Raw genomic sequence first — 24800 nt, 5'->3', positions numbered from 1 at the left:
TTGTTTTAATTAATTAAAAATAGACATTGTGCTTATAAAGTTATTTCCAATAGGTTTTTAGGCATACAATGTGGACACCTTATTTATTTAGTTTTGTTTTTGGGGACACACTCAGGCAGTGCTCAGGGCTACTCCTGGCTCTGTGCTCAGGAATCACTCCTGGGGGTGCTCTAGGAACTATAAGGGATGCCCAGGATTGAACCTGCGTCAGCTGCATGCAAGGCAAATGGCTTACCCACTCCATTGCTTAACATCTTACTGTAGAGTGTGCCTACATTAGTTTGTGCCATGACTGGGCTGCTCTGTATAACTTCCAGTGTGCCAGGATGAAAGGCAGGAAAGAATGGGCCACTCAGTGTGAGAGAGCAGCATTAAAGGTGGGGACAGCCAGGGTTCAGCATCCTCTTCTCTCCTATTATCTGTGTTCTTCCCCTAAGGAGGAGCCTCCTAGAGAAGCCCAGGAGGACAGCCTCCCCCAGCTTCCTGTTCCCCACAGAACCGACTGTTCTGGAAAGCAGTCCTCCCCCTCAGCGAACCCACTGGAGCAAGGCAGCGGGGGTGACATTTGCCAGGGGCTCTGGGCTTGAGGCACTCAGCTGTGATCTTTCCGGTCACAGGTTGCTGTGCTTCTGGGGGAAGTGTCCTTGGCGAGGTTGCAGATGGAATCCCTCAGGTACTTCTATCCATGGCGTGGGATCTCACCAGACAGATGCAGTTGTTAGCAGAAGTGATTTTTGTGGGTCTAGTTTATCTGTGAGGGGTGGTTCTGGTTTCATTTGTTACACTTTTTGTCAGCCTTAATCACCAATTACAGTTCTTTGTGACATACGAGCAGTTGAAGAAACTGGATTTGTGACAAGTCCAGGCGGCAGTGAGCTAACCCTCTGCAAAATGCTCCCTTTCGGCCCAGCGACACTCCCTGCGTTTCACATGTTTCTCACTGCTTGGCTGGTCAGACTCCAGAGGTGTGAGCCACAAAGGGAGACGGGGTTAGTGCCAATGGCTGTGTGCAAGTTGGGGGCCTGGCAGCATCACCCTCACATCCAGGCTCGAGTCCTGACCGTTCAAGTGCCCTTCAGCATCAGAGATTGCATGTGAAGTGCATGCTTCCTTCTTACTGAAGAAAACTTGCCCGAAGCTGAGCTTCACTGACTCCCGAGGAGAGCAACGCCTCACCCACCTCAGAGTGTCACCGGGAATCCAGACTGTCTGGAAGACTGTTTGGGAACAGGGTTGACCGGAGTAAACCGGGAGTTAAGTGTTCTGTCACTGGCAGGGACCTTGGCTTCTTGTCAGCTGACTAGATCCTAACATTTTCATCTGTTAGGAGAGGGATCCCTGAAACCTTGCACTGCTTCATAGTTTCCTAGTGGGGCAGGATCTGAGAAACCATTTCCCAGTTTTTAATTTGGGATACAGTTGTTAAAATAGTTCTTACCTCGGACTTCCTAATTCGTGAAGATGGAAAATGTTTGCTTATTTGTACAAACCATTTTTTCAGTAGATCTGTTTCATCCAGTTTCTTTTTTTTTGGGGGGATCACACCTAGAAATATGCTCAAGGGTTACTCCTGGCTCTACACTTAGAAATTACTGGCAGGGGCCGGAGTGATAGCACAGCGGGTAGGGCGTTTGCCTTGCACGCGGCCGACCTGGGTTCGATCCCTGGCATCCCATATGGTCCCCCAAGCACTGCCAGGAGTAATTCCTGAGTGCAAAGCCAGGAGTAACTCCTGAGCATCGCTGGGTGTGACCCAAAAAGCAAAAAAGAAAAAAAGAAATTACTGGCAGTGTTTGGGGCAACCATATGGGAAACTGGGGATTGGAAACGTGCAAGGAAAAGGCTCTACCCTCTGTACTATCCCTCTGGCCCCAGTTCCTGGTAAGAGGAATGTAACATCTTCCCTGTCCTGGAGACGAGTCATTTTCCTTCTTTCTTGTGTTTTCTTACTCTTCAAAATTAAAAAATACCAGAATTCCTAGTAGTTTCAATTCTAGAAGATTGCCCTTCTCCCCCACAATGGGATATGTTAACTTGGGTACCTTCTATTCTATCCTTAGAGCAGCATGAAATACCTACTGATTGGGTCTCCAGGGAAGTTGCCTCTGCAGGTTTTTTGTTTTGTTTCTGTGCCACAACTGGTAGTGCACAGGGCTTATTCCTGGCTTTGCACTCAGGGATCAAACCTGGGGGACTCCGGGGACCGTATGAGGTGCCAGGAATCGAACCAGGTCTGCCACATGCCTGCCTGCTGTACCATCGCTCTGGCTTCACCTCTGCAATTTCAAGTGGGTAAATTCCTGATTTGGGGGCAGGAAATAATAGTCTTAAGGGTTAAGGCACTTGCCTTGCCAGCTCTGTTCAATCTCTGTCACCATGATATTCTCAAGCAGCACCAGGGATTACTCCTGAACATAGATCCAGGAATAGTTCCTGAGCAGTCAGGTCAGGCCCCAAACTGGCCCACACTCCCAGTGCCCTCCCCTGCCAACCTCCCCATGTATATATATATGTGTGTACATACACACACACACACACACACACGCGCGCGCTACTTTAGCTCTTACAGTTACTTTTCTCTGAAGCCGAGTGGAAGGAATGTAAGTGTTTTAGAGGGGTGTTTACTTCCCAGTTATTTCCACCTTGTCTTCTTTAAGGTTTACTTTGAAAAAGATTTTGAAACAGAATGTTATTTTCAGAAGATAAGATGATGGGCTGGGGAGATAGATCAGTGCAAGCCTGAGTGCTTGTGACCCCGAGTTTGATCCCTGGCACCGCATAGCTCCCCCAGACACCTAGCGCAGGTAGCCCTGGTGGCCCACATCACTGCCAGGCCTAATTGGCGCATCATGGCTGCATCTAAGTGTTGCCAGGAGTGGCCCTGAGTCCCCAGGCAATGCTGAGAAGTGCCCCAAAGCAAATCAAGCCAGATAATAAAATGAGAAAGGAAGATGGCAGCAGGGCAGGGTGACAGGTGGCTGTGAGTTGTTCCCCTGGCTAGGGTGGAAGTCCAGACCCCCCCTACGCCCACTCCAGATGTGAAGCTGAGAGCTAAGCTAAACCAGATCCTTGGAGAAGAATTGTGTTTCTTCTTACCATAACATTCCATTGATGCGATAAGAACTGTGTGTTGAAAGGTTTTCACTTCTGTTTCTTGAGTTAACACAGTCTTTTTTTGGTTTTTAATCTAGAAAATAATTCATGTTAAAATATACTCATCTCTTTTAAAACGGTAGAAGTAAGTTCACTTTGAGAAGTAGTGAATGTCACAATATGCATCATATCAATTTGCTAAAGTTTTGTACACGTTCATACCAGGATGAAAAGAAACCTCAAACTCCACTGAAAAACACAAGTCTGTTTTCGGGCCATGGGGCTTGCTCAGAGGACTAGAGTTCAGGCATTGCATGTAGGAGATCTGGGTGTTTCATCCCCAGTACTGCAGGACTGCAGGACTTAGGAGGTCCCCAGCATTTTGGTATACAGCCCTGGGGGCCCTAGCACTGCAGGTGTAGCCCGGAAGTGCTCCCCATAATAGCAGGGAGTGGCCCTGAGGGCCCCTCACTGCTCTGGAGGTGCCCAGCACTGTAGGATGTGGCCCTGGGGGGTTCCATCACTGCTGGGTGTGGCCCTGGAGGCCCTTGGCACTGGGGTGTGGCCCTGGGGGCCCCATCACTGCTGGGTGTGGCCCTGGAGGCCCCTGGCACTGGGGTGTGGCCCTGGGGGCCCCATCACTGCTGGGTGTGGCCCTGGAGGCCCCTGGCACCATGGGGTATAGCCCTGTGGGCCCCATCATTGCTGAGTGTGGCCTTGGAGGCTCCTGGAACTAGGGTGTGGCCCTGGGGGCCCCATCATTGCTGGGTGTGGCCCTGGAGGCCCCTGGCACCATGAGGTATAGGCCTGTGGGCCCCATCATTTCTGGGTGTGGCCTTGGAGGCCCCTGGCACTGGGGTGTGGCCCTGGGGGCCCCATCACTGCTGGGTGTGGCCCTGGAGGCCCCTGGCACCATGAGGTATAGGCCTGGGAGCCCCATCACTGCTGTGTGTGGCCCTGGAGGCCCCTGGCACCATGGGGTATAGCCCTGGGGGCCCCATCATTGCTGCATGTGGCCCTGGAGGCCCCCGGCACTGTGGGGTGTGGCCCTAGAGGTCCCTGGCACCCTGAAGTGCAGCTGTGGGGGCCCCATCACTTCTGGGTGTAACCCTCGGGGCCCCATTACTTTTGGGCATAACCCTAGGACCCCCATCACTTCTGGGTGTAACCCTGGGGCCCTCATACTGCTGGGTGTAATCCTGGGGCCCCCGTCACTGCTGGGTGTAAACCCTAAGGGCCCCCATCACTGTTGGGTGTGACCCTGAGGACCCCTATCACTGCTGGGTGTGGCCCTGGAGGCCCCCAGCACTGTGGGGTGTGGCCCCAGCACCACTATGCCCTAGTGGCAACAAATCCTTGGATCCAAGCATTCAGCCACTGACCATTTGGTTGAGTAGCACCAGGAAGCCTACTGGTTTTCTGAGCATTGCTTGGGAGACCTTCACCTGCCTGTCCCCTCCCCCAAACAAACAGAAAAAAGGTGTTTTAAAGACAACTAGACAATTTCTTCTACGTAAAGTTTTCCTCTGTTTGTTTTAGGGCCACACCCAACAATGCTCAGAAGTAATTCCTGGCTTTGCACTCAGGAATTACTCCTGGCAGTGCTCTTGGGACCCTATGGGATGCCTGGTTTTGAACCAGGATTGGCTGTGTGCAGGACAATCCCGTTACCTGAGCTCTGGCTGCTCTTCTACGTTGATTTAATAAACACTTGGATAACAGAGTTTCACTCTGTGTAGGTTCTTTTGTTCCTTGAAAGAGTTGATGTGATTATTGAAGCTCTAACGAAGAAGTAATGCAATGAGTGGGGAGACCTGGTTCCCCTGCTTTTGGATGGTGTCTCCACATCCTTCCATCCCCTTGCAGTATAAAGCATAGCAAAAGGGCTTTTAGTTTTTATAACCACATGAGGAAAATGGATTTCTCATTTACTGGTGGATTTACAGTCATTTATGCTGAATTTTGCTGATCTGTGATATAAATAATATCCCTATTTTCCATATTAATTCATGTGCTAGAAATATTATATAGTCTGTAAAAACAATAAATTTTCCATAAGCCTTTATATCTTGAACTCTTTATTTAAATACTGTTGGATGCGGTGGCTTAAATCTTGTTTCATTATTTAATAGGCTGGAGTAATACATAACAATAAACATGATTTGTATTTCTTTCAGAGAAAGGAAAATGTTTAAACAAAGACAAGCTGCAAAGAGCACAGAAGGCTATGTAGAGACCGCAGTTAGGAAACTGACTGTCGTGGTCCGAATTGGCTTCCACGGCAGATGTCCCAGTCTGGCTGCCCCAGCTTGTGTGGGAAGGGTCTCGTGGAAGCCATCAGTGAAACCTGCCTAGAAATGTCCTGTGCCCTGCCCACGTTGCCCCTGCCAGGCACTCATCCCCGGCACCTCCCTCACACTGCACCCCACACCTGTCTCCCCTCCTGCACCACTCCTGCCCTCCCACTCAACTAGCATTGCCCTAAAGAAAGCTAAAAGAGCCCTCTGAAAGAATTTATACTAGGCATATATTTCAAAACTGGAATCATTTCGTTAATAGCACTGTCGTCCCGATGTTCATCGATTTGCTCGAGCATTGTGAGACTTGGTACTGTTCTTGGCATAGTGAGTATGCCATGGTTAGCTTGCCAGCCTCTGCCGTGTGGGCAGGATTCTCCCAGTAGCTTGCTAGGCTCTCCGAGAGGGGCCGAAGAATCGAACCGGGTCGGCCGCATGCAAGGCAAATGCCCTACCCGCTGTGCTATTTGACTTCATTTAGTTAATAATCTCTCTCTTTTTTTTTTTTTTTTTTGCTTTTTGGGTCACACCCAGCGATGCTCAGGAGTTACTCCTGGCTTTGCACTCAGGAATTACTCCTGGCGGTGCTTGGGGGACCATATGGGATGCCGGGGATCGAACCCGGGTCGGCCACGTGCAAGGCAAACGCCCTACCTGCTGTGCTATCGCTCCGGCCCCAGTTAATAATCTCTTCAAAATATACAAATTAAAATTAGGGGCTGGAGAGATAGGACAGCGAGCATTTATTTGCCTTGTATATGGTTGACCAAGGTTCCATTCCCAGTACCACATAATGGTTCCCTGGCCACCACCAGGATTAATTTGTTTACACAGAGCCAGGTGTAAGCCCAGAGCCAGGACTCAGCCCTGAGCACTGCTGGTGTGGCCCCCAAACAAAAATAAACAAAAAGTGACAATTGGATGAGGGAAAACAACCACACTAGTCTGCCTTATTCACTTTACTACCCAGAGAACCCTGTAGGGCTCCCAAGAAAGATGAAAAGATGAAAAGCCGACCTTCCTCGGGGTTTTGCTGTCTCCCTCTGACCAGTGTATTCTTGGATAAACGTACTGCTTTGCTGTCGCTATTTGGTGAATTGTTTTTCTGTTCTACCTCTCGAGCCCCCAAGGATCTGAGTCCGAGTGGCCCCTTGAGAGACTGCAACATCTCTGCCATAGGGTTATAGAATCATCTTAACAATTCTCTGGGGTACCGTGACACTGACATGAGGTGAAATACTATGCAGCTCAGTCACAAACCAGGGAGTGTTTGAGGGTTGTCCTGGTAAGGCCCCCTGGACCTTCATCAACGTGAAGACATCAGTGTCTGAAGCTCTCCTGCCCCCTCAGTCCTGCTGGCATGTGGTGCTGACTAGAGCTGGATCAGCAGGTTGGTATAAAATAACAAGTGGGTAAAAAAGCAAACCTGGTTCGTCATCATCATCATTACATTAGGAATCAGAGGCTTAGGTTTAGGAGTTGGTTGAGGTGCTTACCTTGTATGTGTCTGGCCCAGATTAAATCTCCAGCTCCACATAGTCTTTTGAGCACTGCTGGAAATAACCCACAGAGCACAGAGCTGAGAGTAGCTCCTGAGCACCACCTGGTGTGGTTCATAAAAATAGTATATATACATATATGGTTTTTTTAATGAAAAAGTTAGGGACCATGATTGCAAAGTATTTATATAGGGTTTCAGAAATAGAATGTTCCCACCTCCAATTCCACCTTCTGTCCTCATCCTTCCACCAATGACCCCCAGATTCCTTTCCACCATTTGTGTTGTTTTCTTTTTCCAAATAAGTCTTGAGGGGCTGGAGCGATAGCACAGCGGGTAGGGCGTTTGCCTTGCATGCGGCCCACCTGGGTTCGATTCCCAGCATCCCATATGGTACCCTGACCACTGCCAGGAGTAATTTCTGAGTGCAAAGCCAGGAGTAACCCCTGAGCATCGCCAGGTGTGACCCAAAAAGCAAAAAAACAAAACAAAACAAAAAAAAACACCCAAATAAGTCTTGAGGGGCTGGAGAGATAGTACAGGGTTAAGCCTGGCATGTGGCTGGTCCTGATTTAATCCCTGGTACCATGCGAAGTCTCCTGAGCACTACTAGGTGTTGCCCCCAGTCTGAGAACCTTTTTGGGAGGGCACTTGACTGCTCAGGACTCACTCCTGGCTCTGCACTCAGGGATCACTTCTGGTCGACTTGGGGGACCACATGTGATGCTGGGATCAAATCTGAGCCATGCTACATGTAAGGCAAGCTCCCTACCTGATGTGGCCCCAATCTGTAAATCTTTTTTTTTTTTTTTTTGCTTTTTGGGTCACACCTGGCGATGCACAGGGGTTACTCCTGGCTCTATACTCAGGAATTACTCCTGGCGGTGCTCAGGGGACCATATGGGATGCTGGGAATCGAACCCGGGTCGGCCACGTGCAAGGCAAATGCCCTACCTGCTGTGCTATTGCTCCAGCCCCTGTAAATCTTTTTTTTTAATTTTTTTTTAAAAAATTTTTTGCTTTTTGGGTCAAAACCAGCAATGCTCAGGGATCTCTCCTGGCTCTGCACTCAGGAATTACTTCTGGCGATGCTTGGGAGAACATATAGGATGCCGGGATCAAACCTGGGTTGGCTGCATGCAAGGGAAATGCCCTACCCACTGTACTGTCGCTCCGGCCCCCAAATCCAGAAATAGTTCATTAATCTTGGCTTTTTGGGTTATACCCTGCGATGCTCAGGGGTTACTCCTGGCTCTGCACTCAGACATTACTCGTGGAGGTGCTCAGGGATCTTATGGGATGTTGGGGATCAAACCCGGGTTGGCCATATGTAAGGCATGCTCTCCCTGCTATATCACTCCAGTCCCCAATCTGGAAATCTTAATGAAAATGATGGAACCAAGAGCAAAAAGCTGTAAGTCTTTTGTGCATACGTGTGTGTGTGTGTGTGTGTGTGTGTGTGTGTTGTGTGTCTGCTGCTTAGATTATAATTTGGGCAATTGTTTTACCCTGTTCTTAGGAGAACAGTTAGATGTGGAAAGATAACCAGCAAGTATTATGAAATATGTAAAATCTGAGATGCAGGTTTCTGTTAACTGCATGCCTGAACTCTGGGGAAGGGGGCGGGGGAGAAGCATTTGCTACTTACTGTAAGTGAGAATGGATCTAAAGGTGGGTATCAGGTTCCCCAGAGCAACAGCTAACAGGATGGCGTGTGTGGGGAGGGTGTTTCTTTCATGATGGGGACAGACAGGTTTGGTCAGCAGGACAGGAAATGCTGGACTCACAGGACTGGCCTTGATTTGTTTTCTCTCTGTGCTTTTTGTCCTCATTACCTGCATGATTAACTTTCTTTTGTATTTAATTGATTTGGGGCACAGTGATTATGCTTAAATTTCTTTTCTCATTTCCTTTTGTATGTACTTTGTGGCAATTTTCTTTATGGTACCACAGGGATTCTACAAAACATTCTAAAATTGTAGCACTCTTTTGAAAGTATAGCAGCTAAGCACCAATAAAGAACACAAACTTGGGTCCTTTAGAGCTCTGGCCCTAGCTCTTCTGGTTTTGAAGTCACAGAACTCCAATTTATATAGGGTTCTTTTTTTTTTTCTTTCTTTGAATCACAAAGTAACGGGGCAGGAGAGATGACCTTGCCTTAGATCCCTGGCATCCCATTTGGTCATCAAGCACTGCCAGGAGTGATCCCTGAGTACCTGAGGCCCTGAGCACTGCTGGATGTGGCCCCCAAACAAACCAACCCCCAAACTAACAATTCTCCATGCATTGGGCTGGGGGCGGGGAGAGCTCAAAGGGCTGGAGCACATACAAGGCAAGAGCCAGCTCCTTTGCATGCAGGAGCCCTGGGTTGATCCCTGACACCCTGTGTTTCCCCATACACAAAGCTGGAAATAGCCCCCTGCGCGCTGCTGGGCACACACCCTCCTGCAAAACAAACAAGCAAACAAAAGCTCCACCAAAAATGCATTAGTGCCCCCCAGTGCCCTTAATTCATTTCCCCTTCCCTCTACTGATGTCTTTGCCATGGCCTGACTATGGCACTCAGCAGGGGCCACATACCAGACTGTGCTGCTCACACACCTGCCGGGGCTCGTGCTGCTCCAGTGGTTTCACTGCCAGGGGCCACGCTCCTTCCACAGTACTGGGATATATCCTGGTTGTAGTGCTGGCTGGGGCACGGGGCAGGGGGTGGCAGTGTTGTATACTGGCACTCACACACTTGCTTACCGGGGGACCGAACTACTGTGATGTTTGCATATCTTTCCGGGGAGAGTTAGGCTCAGGAGCCACTCCTGGAGGTCCTCAGGGGACCATATGGGTTGCTGGGGATTGAACCCAGGTGCATACAATGCAAGAGCCTTACCCCCGTACTATTTCTTCGACTCCCTGAGAGCCAGTTTGGAGTAGGGTCCAGGCAAGGGGTCTGACAAGCCTGAGGGGAATTGCTCCTAGATACCGGGCATCCACCTAAAACACCAAGGCAAAGGAAGTCCCAAGACAAAGAACCTGGGGTTCTGTTTCCTGTTCCCTTTCAGTGGGCAGTGCCCGGGATCAAACCCAGGTGTTACGTGCTTTACCCAAGAAGTCACGCTCTGACCCCCGAGTTTTCAGGCTTTTCCCTCCTCTACGGCCTCAAGGGGTTGTCACTTTTCTACCTTCAACTCCAAATTCCAGGCATACTTCAGACCTCTGACTGGAATTTGGAATCCATGCAGGGCAAGTGTTCTGCTGATGAGTTACATCTCTGACCCAATTTAAACAGTTTATTATTTGTTTTGTTTTGGAGTCACCTCTGGCATGCTTGGGTGTGACTTCTGGCTCTGTGCCCAGAGTGGTTCTCAGGGGTATTTGGAGCATATAGTGCCAGTGCTGGAACCTGGGGCCCTTGCCTGCAAACTGTGTGCTCCACGCCTTTGAGCCAGCTCCCCACCTACAGTATAAACATTTTCAACTATTAGCAGGCCACCAAACAAATTTGCTGCAGTGCCAGTGCTATACTTAATGTTTTTCAAATGCTTGTCAGTGTTACCTGAACATATTTGTATATAAAGCCTTTGTTAAAAAAACTAAGATCACCAGCTTTTGAACAAATATTAAAAGGTGTTTTAAAAAGCACTTTAAATCAACTTATCTCTATTTCCAGAGATGTTTTACCAATGTTGCTGAAGTTTATTAATTTTCTTGTTTTAATTTTATTATTAGCAAACATGCAATTCATAAGCTTTGACTGTCTGGTTGGTGTTTGGGCCACAGCTGACTGTGCTCAGGGATCACTGCTCATGTGGCTTGGGGGAACCACATGGGGTGTCAGGGATCAAACGTAGGTTGGCCTCGTGCAAGGCAAGTTTCTTATTGTCCTATCTCTGGCTTCTTCAGTTCATAGTTTTTTCAGGTTGATGGTTTAGAAGATAATTATGGGGGCTGGAGCAATAGCACAGCAGGTTGGGCATTTGCCTTGCACGCGGCTGACCCGGGTTCGATTCCCAGCATCCCATATGGTTCCCTGAGCACCGCCAGGAGTAGTTCCTGAGTGCAGAGCCAGGAGTAACCCCTGAGTATCGCTGGGTGTGACCCAAAAAGTAAAAAAACAAAAAAAGATAATTATGTATCTCTTTCTTCAAAAATTTGCCTTGTTCCTAAATATTTATTTATTTATTTTTGTTCCTAAATATTTAATCCAGGGCCAGAATGACAGTGGAGCAGGTAGGTCATATGTCTTGCATTCGGCCAACCAGGTTTGATCCTTGGCATCCCTAGCACTGCTAGGAGTAATTCCTGAGCATTGCTTGGTGTGGCCTAAAAGTCAAAAAAAGAAATTTAAATATTGGATTCAAATTCTTTGAGCTGAGGTTGAGGGTTGGGGACACACCTGACTGTGTTCCCAGTGTACTCATGGTTCTTTGTTCAGGGATCACTCCTGGCAGGCTTGTGGAAGCATATGGAGTGCTGGGTGTGTGCAAGATAAGCAAGCACCTGACTCACTATACCCTCACTCTGGCTCTAGTTCCAAATTCTAAGCTACCATTTTTCTGATCCAGAACAGCAATTTTTCTGTTACCATGAAATTAAGCCACAGCTGCACTTAAATAAGTTGTCAAAGTTGAATGATGATTTATACAGGTCACTGATGTGTGAACGAGAAGGGAAGGGAGTCATTTAAAAGGAAGACAAAACTTCCAATACTTGAAGCTTTAAAATCAACATCGAGGGCTGGAGCAATAGCACAGCGGGTAGGGCGTTTGCCTTGCAAGCATTTGACCTGGGTTCGAATCCCAGCATCCCATATGGTCCCCTGAGCACCACCAGGAGTAATTCCTAAGTGCAGCACCAGGAGTAACTCCTGTGCATGGCTGGGTGTGACCCAAAAAGGAAAAAAAAAAAAAAGAAAAAAAAAACCCAAAAAATTGAGAGAAGTTCTGGTAACAGGCTGGAGAACTGCACATGAAAATGCCCTTAGAAATCCCAAATTAATATGCTCTGAAAATTCAAGAAGGATATACAAACACACAGTGGTGCCTAGAAATATTTTAAGTGATTCCACCTTGTGACTTTCTTGTAAGCAATGAAATAGAATAGAGCAAATATCCTGGTGCTGGTGTTAATTATTCCTTCGGTTATGCCATCATTTTGTGTCTGGACACTTGAACTACTTACTCCTATCTTACGGTAGAACAGGGCACACGACGAGAACTTCAAGCTTTTTTTTTTTTTTGTCTCCAAGGAATTTTTTTGTTTCATTTTGGGCCACAGCCAGAGAGCTTCCTGTTCTGTGAATACAAGTCTTCGGTGATTGTGGATCAGCAAGAGCCACCAGGGGGCGCCCCGAGCGCAGCACAAGTGCTGACGTTTGTAAGAGGGCCAGGGGCTGGAGCACAGACAGGAGGCAGGTATCCCTGGTACTGAGGCCCACAGTCTTTCCAAGCTCACATCCCAGTATGGGAGTAAGCTAAAGTTACAATTTTTCTCTCCTGCTCTGTGTAGGGTTGTCAGCTGAACTTTCACACACTGATTCAGCATGCATCCTTAGCTTTTACCTGTTGTTAACTATTATTATGCTAAACTTAAAAATGACTTTTAATTTTATTCACTAAACATTTATAGGTTGGAATTCTGAAGAATAGTTTTCCCCTCCTCCTTTTATTTATGCAATAGGGTGTTTATCAGTATGATCTCGGGCATTTAATTTTATAGGTCATAATGTAATACTATCATTTTGCTATAGAAATTGACAGCATGATTTAAATGACAGGTTACATGCTTACGTCATGCTTACGTCATGCTTACGTCATGCTTACGTCATGATTATTTTTTTGGGGGGGGAGCATGGTGAAAGGATGGCACACCCACAGGTACTCAGGGCTTACTCCTGACTCCATCTTACCATCATTCTTGGTGATGCTGGGGATAAAACAGTATTCCTAGTGCAAGTCAAGAAGTCAAGTACCTTATCTACTGTAGTGTCTCTCTAGCTTGTGCCACAAAATTTTTTTTTTTTTTTTTTTTTGCTTTTTGGGTGATGCACAAGGACCACTCCTGGTTTTGCCCTCAGGAATCACCCCTGGCGGTGCTCAGGGGACCATATGGGATGCTGGAAATCGAACACAGGTCGGCCACGTGCAAGGCAAAAACCTTACCTGCTGTGCTATTGCTCCAACCCCACGTGCCATAAATTTTTGATTCAATTTTTCAATGTTGGATATTGCCTATTTCCAGCTATTACTATTAATGATGTCTCATAGACTATATAAAATCTATTTTGTGGGGGCTCGGGCAACAATATGAGATGCTCAGGGGTTACTCCTGGCCTGGTGCTCAAGCAGCTGTTCCCTGTGGTTGCTGGGGGACCATGAAGAGGCAGGTCTAATCAGAGCAATACAATGTGCTTTGAGCTATCTCCCAGGCTCAACCAACTCTTTGAACTTATGTATGTATATATATATATATATATACACATATATATGTTATATATTGCTTTTTGAGTCACACCAGGCAATGCACAGAGGTTCCTCCTGGCTCTGCACTCAGGAATCACCCCTGGCGGTGCTCAGGAGACCATATGGGATGCTGGGAATCGAATCCCAGTTGGCCGCGTGCAAGGCAAACACCCTACCTGCTGTGCTCCAGCCCAGAACTTTTATGTATTTTTGTATTTTAGTCTTTAAGAGGGGTGGAGTTACTGTATGTCAGATAAATTTATATTCCTTGTTTTGTTTAGGTGGCATATATAACTTCACATATGGGAGTAATCCACTAGATGCAGGATTTAACACTACGTACATGTCTTAACAAATAGTGTATTCAGTCCTCACACAATATCACTGTCACTGTCATCTCGTTGCTCATCGATTTGTTCGAGCGGGCACCAGTAAGTTCAAGCGGGCACACTCTTACTGTGAGACATTATTACTGTTTTTGGCATATCAAATACGGCCACGGGTAGCTTGCCAGGCTCTGCCGTGCGGATACTCTCCGTAGCTTGCTGGGCTCTCCGAGAGGGGCGGAGGAATCGAACACCGGTTGGCCACGTAAAAGGCTAACGCCCTACCGCTGTGCTATCTCTCCAGCCCCACACAATATACTATCATGAAATGTTATTATGCAATATAAATGTGACATGCCATTGCACTGAGGTTCTTGCTCACACATAGTCCTCAGAGTTGGTCTCTGAGGGAGGTGACATGAAATGTCTCAAGGCTCTCAAACTCGGATCAGGGTTCCAAAGCCCACCATATACGAATCTGGCTAGGAGAGAGAAGTCCGTTGATACTCGGTGATGGCTGGAGAGGTGTGCTGAGGTGATTTATCAGAAGACCGGTCCTAATTTACGTGGCATCTTGGTGGTGGTGGGCACCAAAGTATTTTGATTGGTTACATCCATTGCAGAATTTCCAAAGTTCACAGAATTGGTTACACCCGGGTGTAGTTTCAATGGCCAGATCTCGCCCCCATCGTCATCACCTAACATGAGTTCCTTCATTTTGTTTTTGCATATTACAGGCGCTCATCAATAAATGAGCGCAGAAAGCACAGTCCAAAACGGTGCTTCACGCAGACCACCGAGCTGCTGCAGAACTGGCTCACTAAGGCCCCTGCCGGAGGGATCGGGTTCACAATTGTCCATAATCTGAACATCACGGTACAATAAAGTTATTGAAGTTGAGGAAGAGACTTCCGGTAGGGGCATACCGATTTCCGTCCGCGGGCTCTACTTCGGTATTCGGGCCGGAAGTATTTGTCGTGGGTTTAAAGCCACGTCAGTCCTGGCTCTCGGCCCCGCCCCCGGATCGTAGAAGTGTTTCCGGGGTCGAGCTATTCCGGTCCGCCCCACCCGGACGCCGTGCCGCGCTGGAAGCCACGGTCCTCCCGGAAGTGGCCCGGACCTCTCGGTCGGGGTCCCCAGCGCACGGCTCTCGCCGTGGGCCCCGGGGGCGGCGGCGTTGGCAATGGCGGAGCCGGCGCTGCTGCTGCCGTCCGAGACGGCGGCGGAGCGGGACGCTCGGGAGAAGCTTGTTTTCTGGGATCGGAGACCGGACACGAAGGCGCCTCTGACCGACAGGCAGAGGGACTCGGTGCTGGAGCTGAAGGCGGCGGCGGAGAACCTGCCGGTGCCCATCGAGGTGAGGTGGCGAGCGGGGGCGGAGATGCACCTCGCGCTCGCGCCTCTTCCCAGCTCCCGGGGTCCGGTGCGGGTGGGGGGCACCCCTGGTGGGGGCGGTCCCGCCCCTTCCCGGGCTGTCAGGCCTGGTCCAGCCGCCTCCAGCCCTCCTCCTGGGGCCGCGGGCCACGGTTAGGCCCGGGCGCCCTGGCCCTGCAGAGCCCTGTGCCTTGTGCACCACGACCCTCCCGGCCGAGCGGGCGGGCGAGGGCGCCGACCCCGGGGGTGGGGGCGGGGGCCTGGGCTGCAGGGCTGCAGGGCTGTGCCGGGCAGCCGCCTCTGGGCGTTTGCCTGCGGCCTCAGTGAATGCCTGACCTAACTTTTTCCTCTTGCTCGGGCGCCCGGGGTGCAGCCCGAAACCCGAAACCCGAGGGCTGGTTTCATTCATCCCCGGTCCGAGCCCGGAGCTCGCGACCCAGGGCAGGCAGGTTCCGGGAGAGGAGATCGGTTCGCTCCCTTGCAAAGCCGCCCTACGCGAGCGTTCTTTGAAAGCCGGGTCAGCCCACTCTTAGGGGAGGGTCTAATTTTAAAAATTTAAATTAATTTTTATTGCACTATCATTATTTTTTTAAAGCTCGGATTACCAGTTAGGATGTTAACGCCGGGTGACCGCGTGCGGTTCGCTCGGGTCAGCCGTCCGAGAAGTAAGCTTGCGTGGTTCGAGGTCCCTCGGGACTTGCGTGTTCTTGAAGGCCAAGGGTGAGCGGGATTCTTTCATCGGCCGCGGTGGGCACTCCTGGCGTTGGGGAGCGTTCTTCGTGGGCCGTGCGGGAGGGATTGGGGCGGAAAGCAGGTAAAGGTTAAAAGTGCCGCGATCGGCAAGTTCTCATCACTGCCAGAGAACGCGGGGGTTCTTTCCAGGCTATCCCTGTTCCCCTCTGCGGTGCTGGGGTCCCTGTGAGCCTGAAGCCAGTGAGGAAGCGGGTGGGCGTTTCTGTGACTTCTAGTGTGCCCCTGGCTCGTGGCAGTTGTTTGCTCTGCCATTATTCCAGGGCGCTTCTCTCCGATTGGGCCGATCACCCGCAGCAGGATGCTCTAGACATCCCCGCACCTGTTTCTCGGAACAGAACCCTAAGAAAAGTAACCCGTCTTGCTCTTGACTGCCTTGGGCCACAGTGGGATTCTTTTTAGTCTGTTTGTTTTGTGTTTTGGGACTATACCCAAGCGGTGGTCAGGGCTGACTTCTGACTCCGCACTCCTGGGGGTGTTACGGGGATGGGGTGCTGGGGACGGGACCTGGGTGATACTGTGTAAGGCAGGCGCCCTACCTGCTGTACTATCCAGCCCCAGAAGCTTGTTTTACTGAGTACGGCGGAAATGATTGGGAGGGAAGCAAGTGGAACCTTCATTTTCACCCTGTTCATTGACATTTATGCAGTGTCACACCTACCATTTCTCTGATGCAGTCATCTAACGTGTGCCTTCGGTGGGCCAGGAATCGAGGCTTAAAAAAATAAAACAAGATCTCCAGCCTCATGGAGCTGACATAATTGTGGTGATCAGAGCATGTTAAAAAGGGGCAACGCGGGTTCAGTCCAGAGGAAACTCCATGATAATAAAGCGAGTGAAACAGGATAGTGTGGCAGAGAGGGATGAGCTGTGTCCTTTAATTTTAATTTTCTGTCTTTTTGGATCACCCCCAGTGATGCTTAGAGATTGCTGATTACTCCTGCACTCAGGAACCACTTCTGTTGGTGCTAATGAGATACCAGGGATCAAACCCTGGGCAGCTGCGGGCAAGGAAAAAGCCCTTCCCGCTGTACTGTTGCTCTGGCCCCTTAGCAGTGTCCTTTTAAATAAGGAAGAAAGGTCTTTCCAAGAAAGTGACAGGCTAAGGTGAGAAGTCCATGGAAAAAGAGAAGCTGTCTTGCACAACTAGAGAACATTTCACTGGAGGGAAAAGCAGTACGAGGTCTTAGATGGAAGATGAACTTGATATGGTCGAGGATTCCACGAGTGACTTCTGGACATGTAGCCTTGATTTTTTTTTTTAAAATTTTTGTGAAAATGAAATAGCCATTGTTTATCTGGCTTGGAACCTTTAAAATTACTTTTTTGTTCGTTTTTTGGACCACACCCAGCTGTTCTTAAGGGTTACTCCTGGCTTTGCACTAATGAATCGCTCCTGACCGGCTCTATGGGATGCTGGGGATTGAACTTGGGTCGCTAAGCACCTTACCTGCTGTACAATCTCCCCAGCCCCCTAAAGTGACTTTTTCATTTTTTTTTTTAATTCCCTACAGTCCTCGTTTCCTTTTGCTGAAATGTTTATGTTTGGTGGGAAGACTTTGGAAATGAAATTGTTTTTTCATGTATCTTTTCAGTGTAATGGTAGTTAAGTTTTGTTTTTGGGGAGCCAGATATTGGGCCACATCTGACTATACTCAGGCCTTGCTCCTGGTTTCATGCTCAAGTATCATTCCTGGTGGGGTTCTGGAACTATAGGTGATGTCAGGGATCCAGTTCTGACATACTGAAGGCAAGTGCCTTACTATCTTTCAAGCCTGAAATTTTATTTTTCATCCTTGTTACCATTTTTGTAACATTAGTCCTGAAAAATAAAAGTTTCACTTTTTATTTTTATTTTTTTTATTTTTTTTTTCACTTTTCACTTTTTATTTTGTCCTGTAGGTATACCTAAAGAATATCCTCAGGGGGCCGGAGTGATAGTACAGAGGGCAGGGCATTTGTCTCGAACACAGCTGGCCCAGGTTTAATCCCCGGCATCCTGTATGGTCCCCTGAACACTGCCAAGACTAATTCCTGAGTGCAGAGCCCGGAGTAATCCCTGAGCTTGCTGGGTATGGCTCAAAAAGCCAAAAAAAAAATTTTTTTTTCCTCATGTCCCACAATTCCCAGGAGCTAAAAGAGTTCCTGCATAATCTGACCAGTGAACTATGTGAATATCATAAAACTGTTAACTTTAGGAAATAACTTTCTCTTTTGAAGGAGAGCTTGTCTTATCTTGGTAAGGAGTTTTATGTTTTCCATTATTATTATTTTTTGAGCTAGAACTAGGTACACTGATCTATTGTAGCCAAGGCAGATTTCTTAGTAGTGCTGTTTTTCTTCCTGCTGAACTCAGTGACTTTTTTTTCTCCAATGTTGTATTTCTCCCTCACACACAAAGGGAGTGCTGGGGTGCCACTCCCTTTGGTGCACGGGGACCACTTGGTGCCAAGGATTCAACACGGAACTTCCTGAATTCAGTGATTCTTGATAAGGCCATAAAAGATTTCCTGGTTCTTTTTGTACAACTGTGAGACTTTATATGTATTTAACTTCTCTGAACCTTCTTTAAAACGGGGATTATTTATTTCATGGGAAGTTATAAAAATTAAGTGAAAACGTATGTATAAATTGTACTTGGTATGCTTCCTATTCACATGCATTATTTGTGTGCTTTCCCCCCAAGTGGTGGACACCTAAACATACAGATTAGAACCTCATGGTTCTGAGCTGATCTGGGTATCACTCAGACAGAGAGAAAAGGAGACAGAGGCCAGTCCCCTTTGGAAAGCTTTGAGTCTCCTCTGTACCTTTTTTAATGATTTTTTCCAACCAGAGAAAGCAACAGCAGGTTTCTGTGAGGTAATTAATTAATTAGATTGATTATAAAAGTGAGATACTTCTCCAGAATAGTGCTCGAAGTAGATTTGAAACTGTGTTAGGGGAGGTCATCAGATTTGCTTGGCTATTTTTGTTTTCTTTTTCCCTGTACCTGCTCAGCTGGTCAGGCGAGGCTTGGTAGTTTATTGTAGGTAATATTTAATGTTAGAGTCCCTATTTGCATAAACTCTAGGGTAGCTCTTCAGGATTGTCAGCCAGGCACTGAGGTCTGTGTTCTTTCTCTGGCGGTGTCACTCTAGCTCTAAAGCCATTAGGGTAAAGTGAGTCAGAGGCATTCGGACATTTTCAGGGATGAATGAGAGGTTAGAACTGGCAAATGTTTTGTGTTGCCACCACACCCCCCTGGATCTGCCATCCTGTTCAACAACTTGTGAGTAAAGGTAGCTGGGCAAAGGTACTTGGGAGCGTTTTCTTCTGTGATCTTAAAAGCAATGTTGGTTATCCTGGTATTTGTATTTATTTGTTTTTAGCTTTTTGGGTCACACCTGGTGATACTCAAGGGTTGCTCCTGGTTCTGCACTCAGGAATTTTCCTGGCAGTGCTTGGCGGACCATATGGGATTGAACCCTGGTTGGCTGTGGTCAGGCAAACATCCTACCCTCTGTACTATCGCTCTGGCCCCAAACAGTGTGTTTTATTGCTTTTGTGTATGGTGTTTGTTTCTGTAATTCGGTGGGTGGGGCACACCCAGCTGTGCTTAGGGTTTACTGCTGAGTGGGCTCAGGGAGCACTCCTGTTCAGAGCCCACCTGGGATGCTGGGGATCAAACTCATGTCAGCTGCATGCAGGGCAGGTACCTGACTGCTGAACTATTTTTTTGGTCCTAGTTTTGGTGCTTCCAAAACAACTGTTTTGAAAGTAACTGCAGTTTGTCTTCTGTTGCTTTGTTTGGGAGAAAATGTCTGGATGGTAGTTAGAACAAGGAATAAGACAGGAAGCCTGCCTGCTTCTGATACTTAAAAGGGCTTAGGATTGAAAACAATATTTGTTCTTTTTTTTTTTATTTTATTAAATCACCGTGTGGAAGATTACAATGCTTTCGGGCTTAGGTCTCAGTTATACAATGCTGAAACAACCATCCCTTCACCAGTGCCCATATACCACCACCAAAAAAAAAAAAAAGCCCACACAGTACACTTCCCATCCCGCCCCCCCACCCCCTACCTTGTAACTGATAAGTTTCATTTTACATTCTGTTTACTTTGGTTACATTCAATATTTCAACACAAACCTCACTATTGTTGTTAGGAGTACCCCACTAGATTCAGACCTACTGTGAAGACAAATAAGGTCATGCGGCCGCGGTAGCGGCCGCGCGGTTTTGAATTTCTCTACTTTAACAAGAAGTCCAGGAAGATTTCTTCCAGATATTAGATAATTGCAGGCTTGAAAACCCAGTCTGTGGTCGTCTTAATATGGCGGCCACCGCGCCCTTCATCCCCGGATCACATCTCGGCGGTGGGAGGGGCCGGTGCCTCCCACCTTCCCAAGAGCACCCTCGTGTCCTTTTGCTGCAGTTTTTGTCGTAAATCCCATCTGTGTTCGTCTGGTCGTCTTAATATGGACTTAATATCCAGAGAGAGAGAGAGAGAGAGAGAGAGAGAGAGAGAGGGAGAGAGGGAGAGAGGGAGAGAGGGAGAGAGGGAGAGAGGGAGAGAGGGAGAGAGAGAGAGAGAAAGAAAAAAAAAATACCTTGCCCCTCCTGGGCGGGCATGGGGCCAAGGCTTAGTTCTCAGGCTGGAGACATTCTGCGAGGAGTTGCCCACGCCAAAAGAGGTTTTGCTGGGTCTGGATTCACGCTTGTGCAGCTGCGGAGGGGCCGCACGCATGTCTCGGCGGTGGGAGGGGCCGGTGCCTCCCACCTTCCCAAGAGCACCCTTGTGTCCTTTAATATGGCAGCCACCGCGCCCTTCATCCCCGGAGAGAAAGAGGCGAGAGAGAGAAATACCTGAGAGAGAGAAATACCTTTCTCCTCCCGGGCGGGCACGGGGCAGAGGCTTAGTTCTCAGGCTGGAGACATTCTGCGAGGAGTTGCCCACGCCGAAAGAGGTTTTGCTGGGTCTCGAAAACAATTTTTGTTCTTAATCTAATAGAATACTATTTAATAAATTAAAGTCATTCTATTTTTCCCAACATCTACGTCAGTGGTTTTCAATCTTTTTCTACCTACAGACCCAAACTAGTATAAAAGAACATGATGCTTGAAAACTGCTGATCAAGATTACACATTCTATTTGGGATATTCTTTTCTTTTTTTTTTTTTTTCCTTTTTGGGTCACACCCAGCGATGCACAGGGGTTACTCCTGGCTTTGCACTCAGGAATTACTCCTGGCGGTGCTCAGAGCACCATATGGGATGCTGGGAATCAAACCGGGTTGGCCGCGTGCAAGGCAAACGCCCTACCCGCTGTGCTATCGATCTGGCCCCTACATATTCTATTTGAAATATTTGTAGTAGATTTTCAAGTACTCAGAGTTTACACGTGATTTTATTTTAGAAAGTAAACTAGTAAAAAAAATTTTTGGTTCAAGATAACTGAACACATGTATATGTCATCCCTATATCCTTTTGATATGATAATAATAATAAATGTGTGACACACCAGGGGCTGGAGAGATAGTACAGCTGATAAGGCACTTGCCTTGCATGTGGGCAACCTGGGTTTGATCCTTGGCATCCCACATGGCTCCCCATGCATTTTATTTATTGTAGATAATATTTAATGTTAGAGTCAGTGATTTCTGAGTGCGGAGCCAGGTGTAACCCTGAGCATCACTAGGCATTCCCCTTCGCGCAAAAAATAATGTGTGACACACCAAAAATACACATGGTATCAACAAACCTTTAGTTTCGGTAGATTATTGAAGTCCGGAAGCATGTGTTATTTAAGTTATAAATGCTCTTACGACTTGCTCTGTCTTGATACATAAAATTCAAACAATCTTAGAGGTGACTGAATTTGAGAATATAAAAGTAAATAGTACTATTCTCAGGGAGTCAGTAGGTGGGAACTAAAATTTGTAATTCAGACACAATGTTTAAATGTTTCTATAATTACAGATCAAAGATTAAAATATTGAAAATGCTTAAACTAGTTGAAAATATGGTTAAGGGGACTGGAAAGATAGTACAAGGGTTAAGGCACTTGCCTTGTATCAGTCAGCCCTGGGTCTGACTCTGACATATGGTCTCTTTAGTACAGTCAGGAATAACCTTGAGGTGTGGCCCAAATGCCCCTCTCCCCATGTCCTTCCCCAACTCTCTTCTATCTACCCCCCAAAAGAATTGTGGATACAGGAGGTTTTACTTTCTAGTTTTATTGATGATGTGCACAAATTCTTTGTTATGAAATAATGTCTATAAAAGATTGATTAAAATTCTCTACTTTTGGCTTCTTTCCACTCCCCCTCCCAAGTTCTCCATTCTATCTTCAAATTCCTATAATTATTTCTCTAACTATAAACCTGATTTATTTTTTTATTTTTTATTTTTTGCTTTTTGGGTCACACTCGGCAATGCACAGGGGTTACTCCTGGCTTTGCACTCAGGAGTTACACTTGGTGGTGCTCAGGGGACCATATGGGATGCTGGGAATCAAACCCGGGTTGGCCGCATGCAAGGCAAACGCCCTACCCGCTGTGCTATTGCTCCAGCCCCTATAAACCTGGTTTAGAGAAGAAAAATGAAAGGGTAATGTAGAGAGAAAGGAAAACTTGCTTTTTATTTCAACATTTTTTACTCCTGGGGATGAAGAGATAGTATAGCAGGTAGGGTACTTGCTGGGCACAAGATCAACCGGGTTTCATCCCTGGCACCACATATGGTCCCCCAATCTCGCCTGGAGTGATTCCTGAGCGCAGTCAGGAGTAGGTCCTGAGCACTGTTTGGTGTGGCCTGAAAACAACAAACAAAACAAAGTCCATTTTTACTCCCGACTGTTCATTTATTTGTTTGAGGGGGTTTCTGCCATACCTGGTAGTGCTCCTGTCCTACTCTTGGCTCTGTGCTCAGGGGTTACACCTGCCCAGTATTGCTCAGGGGTCCATGTCCAGTACCAGGGGCAGAAGTTTGTTGGTTGCATGCGAGGCAAGCACATAACCCTTTCATTACCTTTCTGGCTGGAACTTTTAAAATAATGAACCCAGGGGCTGGAGCAATAGCACAGCGGGTAGGGCATTTGCCTTGCACGAGGCCGACCCGGGTTCAGATCCCAGCATCCCATATGGTCCCCTGAGCACCGCTAGGGGTAATTCCTGAGTGCAGAGCCAGGAGTAACCCCTGAGCATCGCTGGGTGTGACTCAAAAAGCAAAAAAAAAAAAAAAAAAAAAAAAAAAAAAAAGAAAAGAAAAGAAAAAAAGAGCCCATTATATTTCAGTGACATTAGAGTTGCGTGTTTTAAATTATTCTGGCCATACCCAGTGAGTTGGTGGGGGCGCGGGGGAGGGGGGCTGCTCCCAGCTCAGGGGTTGCTTCTGGTAGTGCTCCCTGGAAATAAATGAAGGAAAGAAGTTAAAAAACCGCAAAAGCCAGAAACCCAACAAACCATTTCCTGTAGTGCTAGTCTTCTAGAAATGAATTCTCGCAGCTCTTTGGTGGTGGTTGTTGATTGGGCCATCCTGGGCTCTGCTCTGGGGCTATACCTGGCTTGCCTCGCCTCCTCCCCCCACCACGGTTGTCGCTCTCCATGGTGCTGGTGGTGCTCAGGAGAGCACTGCCACGGTGGGGATGGATGCGACGTGTGTGCAAACATGCTCTGTAGCCCTTGGAGCTCTCTCCTTCACCCTTTCTGAGCTTCTTTGCTTCATTACAGTTTGTTTCTTTCCATGCTGTTTTCTCGCTGTTTAATTTTGTGTGTGTTTTTTATTGGTGTCGTCAAGTTGGCTGGTCCTTGCTTTGGCTGTGTTGTGTGTCCAAGTGAGTTCAGTGCAGCTCTTCCATCTCTATGACTGTGCTTTTTAGTTTTTTTTTTTTTTTTAATTTTTTATTAAATCACCATGTGGAAAGTTACAAAGTTCTCAGGTTTATATGTCAGTTATACAATATTCAAACACCCATCCCTTCACCAGTGCCCAAATTCCACCACCAGAAACCCCAGTTTACCCCCCCGCCCCCACCCCCTACCCCCTACTGTATAACTAATGAGTTTCACTTCATTTTTTCTTTACCTTGATTACATTCCATAATTCAACACAAAACTCACTATAGTTGACATAACTCTCTCTCTCTCTTTTTTTTTCTCTTTTTCCTTTTCCTTTTTTTTTTTTTTTTAATTTTTCCCCCTCATCACCCTTCCTGCGCCTCATAGTATGGTGTACTCCACGCCACGTTGGCCAGCGTGGGGCTTTTGCTTAGCTCATAGTCCAGAGGTGGCTATTACATTAAGAACCTTCAATATTTCAACAAAAACTTACTGTTATTATTTGGAGTTTCCCCCCCAAGTCTGACCTGTTCAAATGGAACCCTTTCACATTGATGACAATTATAAATGTTAAGTTGCGCGGACGCAGCAGCGTCCGCGCGGTTTTGGATTTCTGTATAAAGTCCTGGGAAAATTCTGCCAGAAATTACATATTTCCTCCGTTAGCCGGCGTGGGGCAAAGGCTTAATTCACAGTCTCCATACATGGGTGCAGGCACTTGCTGGAACCCCAATTCCTAAAGCTGTCTCTGGTTCCCGCTTGTTCCACATCCACCGGCTCTGCAGGGGCATGGGCGCCCGGGCGAAAACCCGGCCGGCCGGAGCCGAGCACGGGCCCGACTAGAGTGCTTTTTAGTTTTGTTACAGTTTTCATTTTTGGCTGAACATTGTCATTTTTTTTTTTCATTTCATTTATATATATTTTGGTAGTAACTTTCAAAATGGTAGTTGTGCTTACACACATACACAGTTTTGCCTATATATAGTATATATGCTTATTGTCAGGGGTTGAACCTAGGATCTTACACATCCATGGCATATATTTTATCATGAGCTCCATTACTAGCTTCATTTGTACTTGTTTTATATGCACTATAGCACTGTCTTACCGTTGTTCATCGATTTGCTTGAGCGGGCGCCAGTAACGTCTCCATTGTGAGACAGTTTTTGGCATATTGAATATGCCA

At 47.4% G+C, this 24800-nt stretch overlaps 2 protein-coding genes across 2 annotated transcripts in view; both read left to right on the top strand.

Moving 5' to 3' along the window:
• SLC25A30 (solute carrier family 25 member 30) overlaps positions 1-5158 on the top strand; it is a 32667-nt gene extending 27509 nt beyond the window's left edge. The window contains exon 10 of the mRNA XM_004604580.2: positions 815-5158. Within this exon, the coding sequence (XP_004604637.1) occupies positions 815-856 (42 nt within the window). The 3' untranslated portion in view covers positions 857-5158. The remainder of the gene's footprint in view (positions 1-814) is intronic.
• Positions 5159-14720: 9562 nt separating this feature from the next.
• COG3 (component of oligomeric golgi complex 3) overlaps positions 14721-24800 on the top strand; it is a 64485-nt gene continuing 54405 nt past the window's right edge. Inside the window, exon 1 of the mRNA XM_004604579.2 lies at positions 14721-15026. Within this exon, the coding sequence (XP_004604636.1) occupies positions 14853-15026 (174 nt within the window). The 5' untranslated portion in view covers positions 14721-14852. The remainder of the gene's footprint in view (positions 15027-24800) is intronic.

The sequence above is a fragment of the Sorex araneus genome, chromosome 1 (assembly GCF_027595985.1).
Source record: "Sorex araneus isolate mSorAra2 chromosome 1, mSorAra2.pri, whole genome shotgun sequence".
Taxonomy (NCBI): Eukaryota; Metazoa; Chordata; class Mammalia; order Eulipotyphla; family Soricidae; genus Sorex; species Sorex araneus.
This window is presented reverse-complemented; position numbering and strand designations above follow the sequence as displayed.